The sequence below is a fragment of the Aphis gossypii genome, chromosome 1 (assembly GCF_020184175.1).
Source record: "Aphis gossypii isolate Hap1 chromosome 1, ASM2018417v2, whole genome shotgun sequence".
Lineage (NCBI taxonomy): Eukaryota > Metazoa > Arthropoda > Insecta > Hemiptera > Aphididae > Aphis > Aphis gossypii.
In genome coordinates this window covers 26,925,464-26,944,913 of record NC_065530.1, presented here as the reverse complement: position 1 = coordinate 26,944,913, position 19,450 = coordinate 26,925,464, and the positions used below count along the sequence as shown (strand labels likewise).

The 19,450-nt window shown below is 26.5% G+C and overlaps 1 protein-coding gene and 1 long non-coding RNA gene across 2 annotated transcripts in view; one reads left to right on the top strand and one right to left on the bottom strand.

Moving 5' to 3' along the window:
* Positions 1 to 19,450, top strand: part of LOC114133080 (discoidin domain-containing receptor 2) — a 239,687-nt gene that overhangs the window by 150,005 nt on the left and 70,232 nt on the right. The window contains exons 5-7 of the mRNA XM_050197794.1: positions 13,559 to 13,706; positions 15,907 to 16,047; positions 16,191 to 16,330. Of these exons, the coding sequence (XP_050053751.1) occupies positions 13,559 to 13,706; positions 15,907 to 16,047; positions 16,191 to 16,330 (429 nt within the window). The remainder of the gene's footprint in view (positions 1 to 13,558; positions 13,707 to 15,906; positions 16,048 to 16,190; positions 16,331 to 19,450) is intronic.
* LOC126549218 (uncharacterized) lies at positions 7,399 to 8,948 on the bottom strand. Its single transcript, XR_007603365.1, has 3 exons — positions 8,877 to 8,948; positions 7,550 to 7,656; positions 7,399 to 7,485 (listed from the first exon to the last, which is right to left on the bottom strand). It is a non-coding gene; the product is annotated as an uncharacterized LOC126549218 (long non-coding RNA).

Sequence of the window (19,450 nt, the reverse complement as noted above, 5' to 3'; positions counted from 1 at the left end):
ATATACTTTTTATGCCTATAAAAATGTTATGTGTCTATAAAAATAAAACTTTGAATTTAAATCAATGAAATTTAATTATATTAACCTAACCTATAACCTCGAGAATAATAACACTATAAAATAAAATAAAAACAAGTAGATTTATTAGTAGGTACATTAAAACGTTCAAATACTTTTTTTTTTTATAAATAACTGTTATTTCTGTGGTTTGTGTTTTGTTATGTATTATATATATTTAAAAAAAATATATAAGTATGAGTTTATGCCACGAAGCGTAATAAACATTTTACGTACCTATATACATATTACTTAAACAATTATCTGTTGACCGTTCGGTATAAGCACATAAAAAACTTTTATAATAATATGAGTGGTACCATTTCATGGACGTGTTGTATGGAATAAACTTTTTGAGTGCACACGAGAGATAATTCTTTAGTCGAGGTTCGTAATAATTTACTTCACAATGTCACTTTTAGTTTTTCTATCATTTTCAAAGGGTAACAGCGAAACGGTGACTATATACTGTAGTTTTAAACAAACAATAAGAGTACATATCCGATCTTTCTTTACCGAAATCATTTTCAATTAAAGTTTTGAATTATCACTTATGTCATTTTTATACGTAGATAGGAATTTTAGGTAACTGTAGGTACTATCTTAGGTGACTATATTATTGTTTACACTACAAAAGATTCTGTTAATATATGAATGAGCATTGTAAAATATTAATAAACACTATATAGCTAAGTACTATTTAGTTTATTTATGTTTCTCTTATAACTATTACTCCTAAGAGAAATAATATTGTTTGTCTTTATTAATAACATACATACAACGACTTAAACATATTTTAATTGTATTCGCCAGTAGTTAGGTATACGTATATTAAATCGTACAAGCGTTTTAAACATTTGTGTTCCCGTGCAAAAAGCAAATAGAGTTTTGTAAATATTTAAATTTACATAAATTATATTATACGAGTATGGTAGATTGTAACGTATAATATTCTGCACTTTTGTTAGAAATCAAAATATCACTAAATTCAATAGTATCATGTATTAAACATACTGTAGAGTACCACCGAATTAATTTTTTGACATCTACTAAGAAAAAACGAATGGAATAAAAACTATTTTATTTTTTATAAAAAAAAAAAATTCTTTAATATGATAACAATTGTAATGTCAATATAATTTTAGATGATCGATCAAAATTTGTACGAGTTTAAAATTTATAACGTTCAAATTCGTATTTATCATGAATTCCGATGTTTGGATTTTACATTTTTACACTCGTTATTGTTATATGCCGTTATATTAATTGTTAACGATTTTTTCAGTCGTTATGTATTTTAAGTAATTTATTATAGGTAAATATAATGTACAAATATAAATACGTATACAAATACAATTCTTTATTTGATCGTTAATCAACGCCAAACGTTCGTTTTAAATAATATTAAACGATACCTATTTGTTAATACAGTAATATGTACAGGTTCAAATTAATTTTAATTCACACAACTCTGTTGTAAAAAATGTACGATTGTATAATACTTTGACGACCAATATATGAAAATAGCAGTTAATAATACATATTATTAAAATAAATAATAATATTTTATTTGTATTGAAATTTATCAACGCTCCCCATACAAGTAAATATATATTATTTCGTGCTTAGAAAAATAAACCATCACAATGATAATCGTATATCCGCAATTCTTAATATGAAAATGTATTATTGTTTTCATAATATTATTATGGGCATCGTGGTTATTAGACATTTTGTGACGTTGTGGTTCCAACTTTGGCTAACGACTAACATATGTGTGAGGAGGGGGGAATTAATTAAAAGTTCCCATAAATGAATAAATTATTAAGTCGGATATCAACTGTAGAGTGTAGAAAATAAAACAAGAACAAAAAAACAAATTGAAATGAAAATTGGTAAAATAATAATGCGTATAGTGGGCCGATTCCTCGTTTGCTACAAATGCGTTATTTGTTTTAATTAAAAATACACAGAATATAATTGCTCTGGCGAACTAAAAAAAAAAAAAATAAAAATAAATAAATAAATAAAAATACGCATTGGTTGTTGCACGCAGTACTTTGTATCAATACTACACGAAGCCTCGGCACGTGCTTTTCCGAGTGTTTCATCTATTAAACCGATATTGGAATCGAATCCCTTTCGTCTCTTAAAGTACAGTATACTGTTTATTGTTCATGCTTATTTTTTTTTTTAATTATTATTCTTACTTATTTTTTTCTTATTGTTATCGATGTGACGTAAAACTGTGCACAGTTCAAAAAAAAAAAAAAAAAACAACCAACAATGTAAGTAGGAATATGAATATTTTTAGCATTTTCCCGTTATACACCTGTATTCAATATATTATCGTTGTGTAAGTTTATTTCAAACTTCGTGTTTATGAAAAAAACCTAATTATAAAATTAGGGTATCGTTTCTGCGATCTAAGTAAACTTTCGACTTTTTAATTTTTATATTATATTTTATGCTACAGACTTATAAGCTATACACTTTAAATGTATCACAGTTATCGGTAGCTGTATAATTTGTAGGAAATTAATTTAAATTTTTTTTTGTAAAACGGTTTTAATTAAATTTATTTTAAGCCCAAGTGGTTAACACCTATTTCAAAGATGTATGTGAAAATGTGTTCACAAATTGAGATTTCTTCTTACCAATCAATAATGTGCTGTAAACAACGGCTAACTTAAAAACGTTATAATTGCGTGTACATATTGTTATAAAAGAATACCTATTAAGAAAAAATGCGGTCGCTAATTAAAATAAAAAATACCTGCTATTACGATTTTAGCAGCACATGTAACATGCAATACATATATTTAAGTGAATAGTAATTATGGTTTATAGTTTTACACAAACAAATACTTTTATAGTTTTATCTACCTATTATTCTCTGTTCTGTGTTACGCATATAGTAATAATAAAGTGATGTAGTTGCATTATTATATGCAAAAACGTTTGAATGAGTTGTGTATAATAATATTATATTATACGATAAGTTATAATTGTATTATTCGCAACATAATCGGAATATTTACTTGATTCTTATCTTACAACAAATAAATATAAGGGTTAATTCTCTCTCTGAATGAAACTAAAAGTATATAAAATAATCTGTAGTGACAGGATTCACGTTTCAAAGTTTTATGATGAAAATTAAATTAATGTTTATTGTTTAAAATTCTGAGTGGATGAGCAATGGAGATTGGTTTTTCAATGACGTGTTTTTTTATGTATGCAACCAATGTTTAGTGTTAAAAGAGTGCTTTAAAAGTCTAATGTTTTAACTTAGTTTATTACATTAAACATTGCCTATAAAATGTTTTATTATTCACGCTTTTAAAGAATCGACATTTCCAAAAAAAAAAAAAGTAACTTTAAGTTTACTTATGACATGATTAACTAAATTGTTCATTGAAACTGTATTATATTCAATAACTTAACTAATATTATACAAAACATTTAAATTTTAGGTTTAGCTAGATAGTTATTTTTTCTGCAGAAATCAGAAAAACCAATTTAGATAGACCGATATTTATCATCGCTTCCAAATTTATTTAACATGATAATTCACCCTTATTTTGTGTAGGTAGATATAACGAAATCATCACTAAGTCTGATAAAGTATGATTTAAAGAATAAACATATTTTTTTTATATTATTTTCTTTATTGATTTTGAATTATTGAAATATTAAATGATATAAAGGTTATACAAATAAACATCAAAACTTTCCGAAAAAGCATCTTATATTCTACAACCAAAATTGTCTTATAAAATATTAAAGATATTTTAAGTAGTGAACAAATCTTCTTACGCGCTATTGTTAAAATTTTGTTTATAAATATGTATTTTTAATGGAACATTAAAAAACAACAACAATAAATATTATTATAAATAACACAATATAAATGAATACGGTTTCATTGTGCATAGCATTGTACCTGTAAAAAGTTAAGTATAATCAACCGTATTGTTGTAAATGGTTTAATTCTCATTATTCTGCTATTATGTAAATTATAGTCGGTTTTTTTTTTTAAATTCACAAATCGGCTTAATTTGCTTTTATTTGTTCAGTGTAAAAAAAAAAAACAAAACATTGTGTATTATTGAAATTATAGATTATAATACAATAATGGTATCACTATCAATCTGGGTGAATGATATAGAATATTTATGTCGATCCATGAATGAATTTTTTTTTGTAGGTTAACTACACCGTACGTACTTTATTATTATAATATATTACGCAATAAGTGTGTGAATCATCGCATTAGTACATGACAACGTTTTAATATTGAATTATTAAAAAAACACATAATAATATATATATTATATTACATCGGATTTGTGAGAACACTATGCGCATTCCGGTTTAGGAGATTAAACGATATTAATTGTCTGTAACAGATTATTAGATTACATGTATTATAGCAGTTCACCGTAACCGTCGTAATCGATTGATGTCATTACGCACTAAACCTCCTCAAATAGTCCAATCCAATGTACAAATAGTAAATTCGAATAGTATGGATACAAGTTGTATTGTATTGTCACATGGCTGAAGTTGTGAACGGACAATATTATAATATTATATTATATCGTGTGTAGAGTGTGTACAGTCGCAACAGTCGTAGTGCAAGCATTAGACACATACGTCATATTATTTTTATGATGATTTTCAAACAACATTTTAATTAATACTACATACTATTATAATAAAACGTAAATATGTATGTATTAAAAATAAAACAAAAAAAAATGAAATTTCGGGAAAATTTCGAACATCCACTGTGCCCGACATATACGCATACCTCGGGTACCTACGCTCATATGGGACTACATAAAAAACCCTATTTATAATAATATTGTGGAGGCAGATTTTAGGTTGACGACTGCGATAATACATACACAAATGTATGTGTTGAGTGACGTAATTCGCCACAATAATAATATGTGTTCGTAAAATTATAACTATTATTATTCGTATAATAATACTACAAATATGTGCGGTTACAGAGGGGGGGGGCGGTGGTACTCGTTTCATTGGGTCGGCGCTATCTAGAAAAACACTACAGCCCACCCGCGAATACTAATAATATTATATTGTTCATATTATTATAAATACATAATATTATTTACGTATGTGTGCTATACAACACAGCTTTGCGCACGAGGGTTCTTTGTTTACGTAATATTATATAAGCAAATTAGAATCTAATAACAATTATGGGCCGCTGTCCGATCCAATTGAAATTCACCCTTTAATTGTTTGCGTAAAGTTATTTTTTTATGCAAATGAGAGCATTTCGGAGCAATTGGCGTCGGCGGCGGTGAGGGATGGTAGTAGAGTATTTGGGTGGAGCTGACGGCGGCGAGGAGTTTAAATTATGTAGTTTTGAAGTGCACGCAGGTAAATAATAATTGATATTAAGTTTGCGACGGGGCTAAGGTCGATATGCGGAGCGGGTGATAAAGTAGTTATTTGTGTGCGAGGAAACGGTTGTGTGTGTGTGTGTACCTATTTGTGCACGCGCGTGCAGGTGAATATATATAATATTGTTCGGTGTACCGGTGATTTTGTTTGACAGGGAAAAGTGTGACTAAAGGGTTATGCACAGGAGGAGGTGGTATTTTTATAAAGTCATGTATATTATGTTACTAGTTGATACTTGATTATTATTCTTCTAAGTTGTATCAACTTTCCACTTAGATGCATTTATATCATATTATAAGCGTGTTTAATAAAAGTAATTACAAACGTACGACAGAGACGAACATTCTCAATCAAACTTTTTTCGTTTCTACGTTTCAAATGAGAATATTATAATTATAATTATTACATTCATCTCATGTGCCTTTGGCATATTACTCATAGAAGACTGTAATTCTGTAAATTATACTGAAGCTTTTTTCTACGTAACAAAAGTATGGTTTCTTTTTTATTCTTTAAAATATATCAAAAATTATATTAACATACATCTGGTCATAGAAATGCTACCGTTTCACATTTACATAATCTATCACTTAGGTACTTCTATTCTTAATAACTGTTAAATTATTTAAATAAATATAAATATATATATATATATAATAATCGAATTCCTTATTAGTTTGGGAAAATTAAAATTTTAGGGTACTATAAAAATTATAGATAATTATATAAAAGATTAGATATGTTATTATGAAAGCAAAGTTTCGTAACTTACAAACTAGCCAAACTCAAAAATATGGTATCTAAATAAACAATAAGATTAGTTTACTTTATACTATATTAATCTCATTTTCATTATAATGCTTATTGGTATGAATTGTCCTTCGAGATAACACATTAAATGTACTTACCTATATTTAATTAAAATAATATTGTTAGATAATTTGTAAAATAAATTTACAAGGATCAACAAATGAAAATCATAAAGGATTTGGTTTATTGCCAATAAGATACTTGTATAAAAACATATTTCTAAGTTCTTAGTTAAGAAATTTATATCAGATAATTATCAAAAGGAGTTAAGTACCAAAAGGTAACAAAAGAGAATTGAGAAATTATGATATAATGGTTAAATATGCTAATAAATCTTTTGTGGATTATTTGGGACCAACCCCTATCGATCCTATGCTTTTTGAATTTCTTAAAAAAGATACTTAAAGTAGATTGTTATTATTAAATATGCTTAATATAAAAATATTTATTTTTGTAATCGGAAAATAAAGTGTATTAATATTAACTATTTGAATTACATTTTTTTTTGTATGTACCTATATTAATTTATTTATTTATCGTTAACATTGTTTTATATAAAACATTTATTAATAATCTTTAAATTTAATTTATAGTATTTTATATTAGGTACCATTCATATTATGTTTATATTTATTTTTATTTAGCAATATAATTATAACTCCCAATCTCCAATACAAGCTGCATACGCTTATATTATGAGGTTAATCAAAAATTTGTCACTAAGTTGAATATATTATATCTATTAAGTATATATGTTTGATTATCTGAAAAAGAAAAATATGTATCAATAAAATGAATTGTATTATGTTTAAGATAGATAAACGTATGTTATATAAAACAACACACCGAGTCAACGTTTATAAGTAAATTTCAGAATTATATAGTTCAAATATTATTTAAATATATTCTGTAATGGCGGTCATCAAATTTCATCGGAATAGGTAAAGGTTTATCGAAACGCAATTAAACATAATATACGTATATATTATTAATAATAAAATTTGCGCTATATTGGTACCTACTACCACCCGTATTGTATGTTTGAATCCCTCTTCTTGTAAATGTATAATGCATGCCGTCGACTTTACCTAATGATCGGTGACGGAATGGGCGGGGGCTGCTCAGAAGCCTATGCTTTTGGAGTGCACTTTTGCCGAACTACTCACCCGCACCTGTAGACTGTAAAAGACGGCCACTTAATTAAGTCACGCCGATTAATCCCGTCGAAAAGCTTATCACAAACCTTCTCCTCCGACTACTCCTCCTCAGACCAGCGCCCCACGCAACGGTGGGTTTTATTTTTATTCTCACCCACGCTGCGAAGCCCATCGTAAAATATATCGGCCCGCACTGCAATATAAAATTATATATATATAAATAACACTATATATACAGGGTATATATTGTGTGCACGCGATAGTTTTCCAAAAGTTTTATACCACTGGTGTGTAATGTGTATATACGTATATATACACACATATTATATGCATTGTATACGTATAAAACCTGCACCGTTCCTCGCCATAACGTTGCGCATTATTGTAGGTATAATATTATGTACTTACGGACGAGACTTATCGTTGCCGTGCTTTGCACGTAAAATTCGGTATTAACGATTCGTACAATACTGTATAATATGATATTATATTATATAGTGTTGCAATACAGGGCGTTTGCAAAAACTTAACGCTACAAATATTTATACACCGAGTTGCACTATATAGTATAATATATATATATATATACTTAGAATGTCCTCGTAATCTGTGAACGATTTCTGTTACGCGCATTTATGTTAATCGCACATAGGTTGAGGAAAACACGATTAAATGTAGTAGAGAGGTGATTCCACCACAAAAATTTAGTATTTTATGAAAAAAAAATAAATAAGAATTTGTACCGTTCTAAAAACATATAGGTATTGAATTCTTTAGATTAATTTTTTTATTACATCGTAATATTTCTAAAACATAAGGTAAATTTTTGCGATTCCTCAAAAGGTTTTTATATTAAAATTATTTTAATAACACTGTTAGGATAAAAATATATTACAGTATTTAGCGCACAACTGTATGGTGAGCATTACGAACGCATAGAGTGTAACATGCATGCGCGTGTATTTCTACACGAGTGTGCAACGTACACATTAGCTGATGTATAAAACGAGTACCTAGGCAACACGTCCTCGCGATGATCAGTTACCAAATATCATAGGTATTATATAATAATAGTATGTAGGCGTAATGATTTATGCAAAATGTCGTCGGTACTGATGAATATAGGTACGTATATAATATAAACTACTGTCGTATACACGTTTCGATAAAACACTTTAATTTTAATTTTGAATGGTTTATACTATCAAGTTGCGATTGTTTTGCACGCATGCACAAATGGAAATTCTATGTATGACAGTAATACATAATATAATATATGTATCACGTAGGTAAATTTGTATATTTCCACGAGCCTATGACACTGATATACTTTGTATATACATATAATAATGTAATATACATCGTAATATCGTATGCACTTATATAACACATTACGTATATTATACAATGTACTTCAATGTAGTGTGATGTCCAAGTGTTGTATAATGTCTTCATGGTGCTAATAACTAGTCAAGTGTTTGAAAGTCTATTGTCATAAACTTGAATATTATAAAATGTAGTGCCTTTAAATTTTTTTTTAATATTTGTCAGAAAAATTATATACTATAAAAGTGTTTTTTTACCAATAGCATCGTAGTCAATGACGATAACATGAATCATAACAATGTAATATACTAATAGGTACCAAAATATAATAATATATCCACTTCTATAGTATAGCAGGTGTACGTGTTATTAAAATTTGGAAAAATGGTAAAATATGGTGAAAACAAAAGTTTAAAATTTGAGATTAGAAGCAACAGTATCAACAACTATTTTATATTCTTATATACTTAGGTCTATCCTCTTATAATTGATAAATATTTATAAACAAACAATCTAGATTTCTATTAATTTGCGTAAATGGTTTGTGGGTGATCGTTCATTAAATTATTACGTTATTAGCGGAATTAAAATAAGCCACGCGATTTCGATTTACATCGTTAAAGTTCATATAGAACGTCAGCGTTACGAGATATTATAGCTTTTTAGTTTTAATTCATGTTCATAATAGATAAACTTACATTAAAGAAAATGTTTACTTAACGTGTATACAAATCTACATATTAATTATTTATCTATACCGTAGTGATTCTTGCACAAACTTGTTAAAATATCAGTTAAAAAATAATATAGCATAACATGTGTACCCACTAAACGTTTTTTGCTCAGTGTCATTTTTATGTACGGTGACTTTAACAATGAATTAAAATATAACCCGTGATCTATTCAATGGCTGCAGAGTGCAATCGACACCTAGTGGCACTCAATTGTCCATTTTTTTTTTAAACTAATTGTTGACGTTATAGTTTTTATGTTTTTATTGTAGTTTCTATATATATTAGTAATCATACTACGAATCAGAATATTTTATTTAGATTTTTACACAAATCGAATTGTAAATGAGTTATTTCAATTATTAATGTTTTATAGTTAAATAGTTATGATAGACCTGAGAATCACGCTCCATTTTATAATAAGCGAGTGTATATGGAAGTACATATACGTATATAAAATTTTATGAACAAAATTTTCGAAGTAACGCATGCCGATAGGCAATTAGCAATAATATTTAATGTTGATATTTGCAGTGAATTTTCTGTCCGATTTTCAATAATATCAAATAACATAGTCTGGTCATATAATTGGAAAACAACTTTATGTGTACACATGTACTCGAACCAAGTCTATAGAAGCGTTTATATCATATTATGTTTATGTAATGCTTATATGTATGTACAATATACATTTTATATAATATGTGCATATTGCATATATTATATTATTGTGTAGTACTATTTTCTTTAGTGGTGTTATGTGATGTATAATGTATACACTATATAGGAACATTACGTTTAATGAGAAAACTTGGTTTCTGCCGTTGAGTGATAATTTGAATGTACTTTATATGGCCGCCACAAACCGTATTGGAAATGATGAAAAGTACGAGCCCGTGAAATTATGTTTTATACTTGAAAATTGAATATCGTTGAGACATAGTGGGGAATTAATTATTATTCTACAGGGACCTTCTCATAATTTCAATGGCTATAGAGAGAGAAGTTGCGTATATTTCAATAACAATAGCCGTGTGTTCTACAATTAGCACTCAATATTTCATCTCACACGTGAAAACTTCGATTAATTTCATACCATATTACATAATATACACAGTATGATTACACCGAAAGTTAGCCACTAAAAATATTCATAAAAACACATCTCTAAATAATTATTACAATAATATTATTATTAATTTCTACATAAAAATTATTACGCTCATGATATTTAACGTATTATTTTGTGTATATCTGTATTCTTTTTTTAGGCTCTATAATTACTAGACTATGTCTTTGCCACCATCGTCATTATAGCTTTCCACCTTCCACTATTTTGAATAATAAAAAATGTTTTTCCAATTCTGTACATCCTTAAATATTGACTTACCTCGTCGAACCATTGCCTCCTTGATCTATTGGTCTACTTCTTAATATTTTCCCACTTAGTTTGATATTCAATGGTTGCTATCCTAGTTTTTGTTTCATATTTTCTTACATAGCATGCCTGCTATACTTATACGGAATATATACTAGTATTCTCCGATATACTCCTCTATTATGTTTTTTTTAATCGTTTCAATTAAATCCATTAAACAATTTTATATACTGTATTTATTAAGGGAATTATTCTGTACCTTAGTAATATACTTATAGTGTTATATTATATTTTCTTTATAAAATAGTGATTTATATTATATATAAAGTGGAGGGAATAGATATATTAACCTTAAATCATAATACATGATTATAATATAATTTTATAATTTATTAATGTCAATTGGGGTTTAAAATAACTAATCGCATGTAAAAATATGCGGATGAAAACGTTTGGTTAATGGTTAGAAACATTTGAACATTAAATTTTATGATACCCATAATTATATTATTATGTACCTACTTACATTGTTTTTTAAGACACCGATATTTTCTGAGTTTACGTTTAAACAAACGGATTGCCAACAGGTCGTCATGATTCTGCGCATACTAAATCTAAAATTAAAATAATTTATATCGTTTGTTTTATTTTGTACGTATTAGCAACTACCCATTACAATAATTTAATTTCTATTATATAAATATTATTTTTTATTTAATTTAATAATTTATAATTATTTTTTTTTAAATTATACTACCTATCGGGAGTAACACAGTTAATTTTAAATGGTCATATTATATTATTTATATAGTAATTAAACTATAATCATACTTGAAATAATTAAAAACAATTTTGCTGGCTCTCAATAAAAACATAAATACATTTAAGTATACATTTAAAAATTTATACTAATAGGTAGATAATAGACGTTTTATTTATTTTTTTATTTATTATTTTTACTTGCTGTTACCCAAGTATTTCGCCCCCGTGGATAGTTGTTTGCTAATTGTTTGGCTGTTTCTTTGTCTTATAGTTATTTTTATCCTAAAATGCTATAAAGTGTGTATACATTATATTTACGCAAAATAATAACAACCTAAGGTGTTTATACTAAATTATACATAATTATAAATATTTTTATAGATAATAAAAACAATTTTTTTCTTACATTAATATTATTATTCTTACACTCGAAAAATATATTATATAAAAAATAATATTATAACATCGTTAAATGAATAAAAATAATAACGATTATTAAACGAAAACATTGGGCATGGCATTCTGTGGGTTTTTGTATATCATACAGCCGATCAGCACGGTACTGACTTACTATACTACTTTTCTATTAGTTATTATTATTATTGGATGCGTTTTAACCTATTTTAACTACTCGAGTCTCAAGATTAAGAACGTTAATCAAAGTTAGAACGCAGTATACTTCAGTAGTTATACTTCAAACCCCACAGGACAGTTCAAAGCACCGAGCCGTTGTCAGATTTCATATACGTTGACAATAATAATTGATTCATTGTCGATTCTATATACACATTCTGAGGTGGGTCGTAGGCGATTGCTTAACTATATGATTTAAACAATTATTTTAATATATTATAATACATAGATATATCATCTTTACATCGAAATTTGAATTTTAGACACGAAACTTATTTTGTGTAAATTATTATGTTCTTTTTTCGAAATAAAGATACACTGTTACTATATAGGTACACGTAGATATGTTTCGTTTTCACACCAAACAGTGTGTTACATGATAACATATTTTTGTAAAAATCTGAAAATGTCAAAATATTGGCAATGTTCCCTAACAAAAGTGGTACTAAAACCTCCAGAAAACTGTCAGGTGTAATAGTAAAAAATTTGGTGACGATACGTTGAACGGTGTAAATCTTTGTATGCGTGACAAAAAATCAGGACTTACTTTTATAGTATAGTTAATTTATCATCATAACTCAGAAGAAGGTACAAATCGAGAATAATATGAAATTTATTAGAATTTAATACGTTAGTATTTAACGGTAAAAGTTTTAAGAAAATTGTATGTAGTTTTAAGTTTTTTGTTTTCCAAGAGACTTTTAATACTTTTACATTCGATTGCTAGTCGTTGTCTCTTAAAATTTAAATCAATTTTTGATCTTTTGTTCTTCTTCATTCAACTACAATTAATAATCTTTTAACTATATTACTAATAATTAATAATCTAATTTAAAACATGACACTGTATTATAAAAAGTTATATGTAAGTATAAAATAAGTTATGAAATCTTTCTTCACTACTTAGGAGCAACACAGACTTCTATAGGTACTAACTTAATCTTCTACTCTTAAGTTTTAATATAAAAATATATGGGAAAAAACAATGTTACTATGACTTTTCAATCAATGTCAAGGAGTTTAGAAACAACTTATTATACGAATTACGATTAGGAACAATGAAGTTATGTAAATAATTAAAAACGCAGATGACTCCACTGCTGTGTCGTGCATTTTATGTTGAAATGAGACAACATTATCAGTCAAATTATTGTGTGAAAGAAAAGTGTAACCACTACTATTTTGTATAGCAGACTTATAATATAGACTATAGAAGATAACTACAATATTATGCATATTTAATTTTTTTCTGTTTTTGTTTATAGGTTTTACAAGCGAACAGAGACACGAACACAATAGTAGACCGATCTTTGGTGCCAGCAATCATAGCATCGAAAATTCGTTTAGTGCCTTACAGCGGACAGCCACGTATGGTTTGCCTTCGAGCTGAGATTATCGGTTGTTATCATTACGGTAAGGGTACCTACCTATACTGAATAACAATTTATAGCACTATTACACTATATAGCTTTTAAGGATCACTTTATTTTCCAAAAAGGCCGTTGATATTTTTTGTTGACATGGCTTAGATAAATTACTTAGGATCGATTCAGCCCCCAGTGATCGACCTGGAGTATGTTTATGTATGCAATAATATACATACAATTCATAATAATAATTGTATTCATTTGTAGATATTTTAATATGGTACATGATAAATGGTAATATATGAATATTGAATATAATCATTTACATTCATATAAATAGCAAAACTCATGATTTCATGAACACTAAAAAAAAACCGGCACAAAGCATTACATATTAATATTATACATACACGTATATTTTATGCACGTGTTTAGCGTATGTTCTGAATGATAATATTATATAAAAGACCATGTATATAGTTGTGCACACGTGAAACTTACATTAAAAACTGTGAATTTATGCATATTATTTTTCAGCATTTCGAAAAAGTTTATATTTGTATTTGACTTTTTGAAAATATTACAAGACCACAATTACACGTTTATCTGTATTCATATAGTCTATAAATTGTTAATCTGCCTATGTATATGAAATATATATACTGGGTTCACAAGGCACGCGATTTTAAGTTCGGAATTAAAAATGTGTACATCATCAGTATGATCCACCAATGTCTCTTTACTAAAGAATGACAAAAATATAACGTTATGAACAATTGAATTTTTAAATTTGAAATATTTATATTTATTGTATTCTTTTAATATTGAGATACCTTAATTTACAGTAAAATACACTTATTTAAGTTTAAAAGTATTGATATAAAAAAATCATACAATTAAAAAAAAAAATTAAAACAACCTTTACTAAATAATAAATACATTAAAATAATACAAATATGTTTTAAATTAATAAAATATTTAATTGTGACTAGTGATGGCATATTGTTATGTTTTAACACTGAATAATTTTTGATAATATAAATATATAAATTCAATATTATGTTAATCTATGTACTACAATTTATTTATTCCAAATAATATTTTAAATATTTATTTATTTTAGAAAAAATAAAAATTTACCAAATTTAAAAAAGTAAACAATTTTATTTACAACCGAAAAACAACAACAATATCCTTATTACTAAAGTATACATTGCAATATCTACCAATTATTGTGTAAAATATAGGAATTTTCCAGTGTGCAAGTTTTGAAGCGTAAATAACTATTATTTAACATGAATTTATTACTGTTGCATGACTAGGTAGGTATTGAGTTCAAAACATTTTTAAACTATTTTATTCAACACTTATTCTTTTGTCTTCAAAAGTAAATAACTTAAACGATTTATTTACAAGCTCGTTCAACTATTTGTAAAAGATTTAAATACAGTTAGAAACTTTTGACTGATAATTCATTGATACTTGTAGTGTATATAATTTATAAAATCTGTTTAACTTTAATCCCTATTTAATCTTTTTTGAACAAATTGAATTTCATTTATATTATAATATTTTGTCGATACATAGGTATAGCTCCATTTGTACTGTTGGAATGGACCAATTTAGTCATTACAGTAACCATTGAAAGTTTTTTGTTGTTGAATTTAACGAAAACAAAATTAAAGTAATTAGTGTATTTGGCTGTAGAGATTTTTTATTTTGTAATCATGATAGAAATTAAATCTTATGTAATTAAATAATGAGATTCTCTATATCCATTTAAGTCAGGCTTTCGAGTGTCACATATTTAATAAACATTCAGATTTAAATTTCACATTCGTGACAAGTTATTGTATTTTAGGAATTTTCACTATTTAGTAACTCTAAACATTTATAACGATCGCCTTAAGGACGACGAGAATAAACTGCACTATAGTTAACGACGTAGTAGAATATACAATTTTATTTCTAGCAAAATATTAGGTACTCACAGTAAGTAATTTGTTATTTAATTCTATGTTGACCTAGTTATACGTAATGCAGTATATAACATGAGATAAAAAAAATGCTTGGGATATCAACTTCTCGTTAGGTTTCATCATGACAATAACAGAAATGACATGTGTTTTACAAAACACGATAAGCAAAATGCATAATAATAAAAAAAAAAAAAACATATACATATCGTTGCAAGACAATTTATTTGATAAATTAACATAGTGAATATATTTGTTTTTATTTCACAGAAGGTGTAATCAGCTATTCGGTAATACAGGGTGATGTAAAAGACACGGGTTACGATGGTCGAGAGGAAAGTGGTATATTGGTCGGCGGTATAGGACAACTCTGCGACGGTCGATACGGAATTGATGAACCGTTCGTGAAAAGTAAGTCGGTGAAAATAACAATATACAGATATAATATATTATGCATGTATTGTGTACTCTATTTGTTTGTTACCGATGATCGGTTCCAATGCTGTGTTTAGCATTCTTTTTTCTCCGCCATTTAACAAAATCGTTTTCCACAGAATACAACGAATGGGTAGGGTGGAAAAACGATACTATGGGCTATGGGTCATCAGTAGAAATGACTTTCGAGTTTGACATCGTCAGGAACTTCACTGCCTTGTACATGCACTCCAACAATGACTTTCGTCAAGGCGTACAAGTAAGTTTTTTTTCACTTAAATCTATTGATGTTAATGAGCAAAATATTAAGTATAAATCAATTTTAATTTTTTTAATATAATACAATATAATGTTATTACTTTTAGGTACTTATAAAAAAAATGTGTTTTTAATGTTAAATGTATAAGGAAACTTTCAATAAGTATTTTAAATTCTTCTAACGGTAACACACGAATGACAAAAGTAACTTTTAACAAAATTTCTTTTGTGTGTATATGAATTTATTATTTTTGTAATTTAATAAAAATGTATGATATCCCATAACAAACGTATTGGGATCTATTATAATTTATAGATATTTACTTTTATTGTCCGTAAAAAAAAAAAGGATTCATGTTAAATTTGGTTATCTATTATGCTATAATTTAGCGTTACGTCTGTAGATAAATAATATATTTGGTTTTTTGATTTATGCGGTATATAAATGATATTTCAGACATATCAATTTCACATAGCCATCTCGCCCAGCGTTACTTTGATCATTAACAGCAGCTTTTTTTTAAATTATTTTTTTTTCCTTTTTTTTTTCTTTGTTTGACGAAATTTTACTTACTTTTCATTCTGAACCATAAACTAACAACTTATAAAGTTTAAATAATTTGAACTAAAAACAACGAAAAAGTTTTGTACTGCTATACTACATCAACTATTCACTAAAATAAAAATACTAATTTGTAATTGCTTATAATTAGTAACATAGATGAAAAAAATATCTCTATGTGCTTATTTACGGGTTGTTAAAATAAATAATTACTCGATTTTTAATCAACTTATAGAATCTAAAATAAGTTTAAAACCTACTCCACGATGTACCTTTTATTTTAAAAAAATCAAAATTGGATGAGTAGTTTCTTAAAATAAGTCTGACAAAGATTTATATTTTATATACAGATGAATAAAAAAAATAAAAATATTTGTTTAAAATATTGAATAGAAGATCTTATTTTATTTCGAATCTAACGTCGTTTAAGAAACTTATCAATTTTAAATCTGTGATCAAAAGCGCCAATATCGCTTTTATGACTTTCAACAATTAATATGATTTTTATTAGTTTTTAAAGTGTATAAGTTCGTAAAAGTTATATAATTTATTTTCAATACATCAAATTTAGCTTTCTGAAATAATATTATATTATACACTAAATTTTTTTTCTTACATGATTTTTTTTTATTGACATTGAAGCTACAAATGAAAAAAAATAATAATAGTATTAGCTTTGGTCACTGAAAATGTACGTTTTGTTCAAAGTTACGTGAAATCATGGGAATATGGTAGAAATACATTCTCATTATATTATAGAACCTATGTTTTTGAAAGAAATATAAGTTGTAAATAAACAATTAATTGTGAAGTACAATAATGCGTCTAATATTTATCTTTATCAATCTAAATTTAAAACGTTTTAAATTGATACATATTTCTGTTTTTATTTAATAATGTAAATTATTTTTGATTCAATTATCAAAATCATCCTTCATATGACACTAATAAGCAATGTCTATTTAAAGATACATTTTATAACTATTGTGTAGGGATATAGAAAAATATGAAATCCATCCGCAAAACAAATTTCCAATTATTTACGCCTGCACTATTCGTAAAGTTTTCAAAATGTTGTCTTCTATCTATACATGATATATTGATATGTATAGATAGAATTCTATAAGACATTGTTATCGTTTAATTAGTTGGATATTTTTATCAACAGTATAATACTGTTTACATCGTTTTTAGTTCTTTAATGGGCAATTACATCTACACATTGATCATTATTATTCTATGTTATTTGTAGGTACATGACTAATGATGATGATACATTTCATTACATAACTTTAGGTCAATAGGATTACATAGACAATACATTTCAGAACAAATGAGAGTCACCTGTCGATTGTAATTTAAAGCACGTTATTATTACAATTCCAAAACTAAAATTTTGAAATTAACATGTTAAAAATTAAATTAAAATAAGCCTAATAGTTAGTTGGATAAAATCGAATTAGTCATAGTAACGTTTAATTTACAATTAGTATACATTTGAATTTAAATACAAAATTAACATTTACAATTATTATATTTTCAACATATAAATATTATTGAATAGTTATTAAAAATGTAATATTTAGTTTTAAATCAGTAAAAATGTGAATACAATATGTTGTTTTTACATCGTTGGATTATTGTTATACTTTAAATATTATACTTTAGTAAATGTTAGCAATTTAATATTTTAATTCCGATGTAAATCAATGTTAATGTATACACAATATTGGTTGTAGAACATAGCATTTGTTATACTACATAATTAAACTCATAATTTATTGTAATCCAATATTAATTAAAAATCAATATGAAGGTATATAATATAATATAAGTAAAACATTTGATGTTCAGTTTGAAATTGAATTAATGTTACAATGCCCACTCGACCTTAGATTGCATATGTATCTGTTGTTAATGGACATTTAATAACGAAAATAATTACAAAGTATTACAGTCTGCAGGGCAGGTTATACGTTGGTTCTGAAATCCATTATGATGTAATGAAATTGAGACAGGGTATAGGTACAACTAAGGTTAGAGACTGAAGGTTTATAACTTGTCTTGTTTAAATGATCTCTGCTCAATATAATCGATTTAATTTAATTTTATATTTGGAAACAAGGTATCTGTTTAAAATCATTGTTTTATCTCTAAAATATTTTTGACAGAGCTAAGTATTCACGTATATTAATTATAAATATTATATTCACTTTTACGTCGTTCTTAACCGAAATATTGGTTTAAATACAACTGTACTAAGATATTTTTATAATTAAGTTTCAATTTATCAGTTTATAAACGTTTGGAAAAAGTTAATACACTCAAACCAAAACTAGGTTGTCCCTCGGAAATTCAATAAGTACTCATTGACTTACATTGTCAATAATAATATATATTATTTTACAACCCATAACACTGCGTCAAAGCCGCAAACATACCTAATACCTATATAATATTTCTGACCAATGTAATTATTTGTATTTATGTTGCTTAAGGTGGCTAGGTAAGGAGGATATTGAAAGTTCACTCCCAGGTTAGGTTTGGTTCGTTAATATG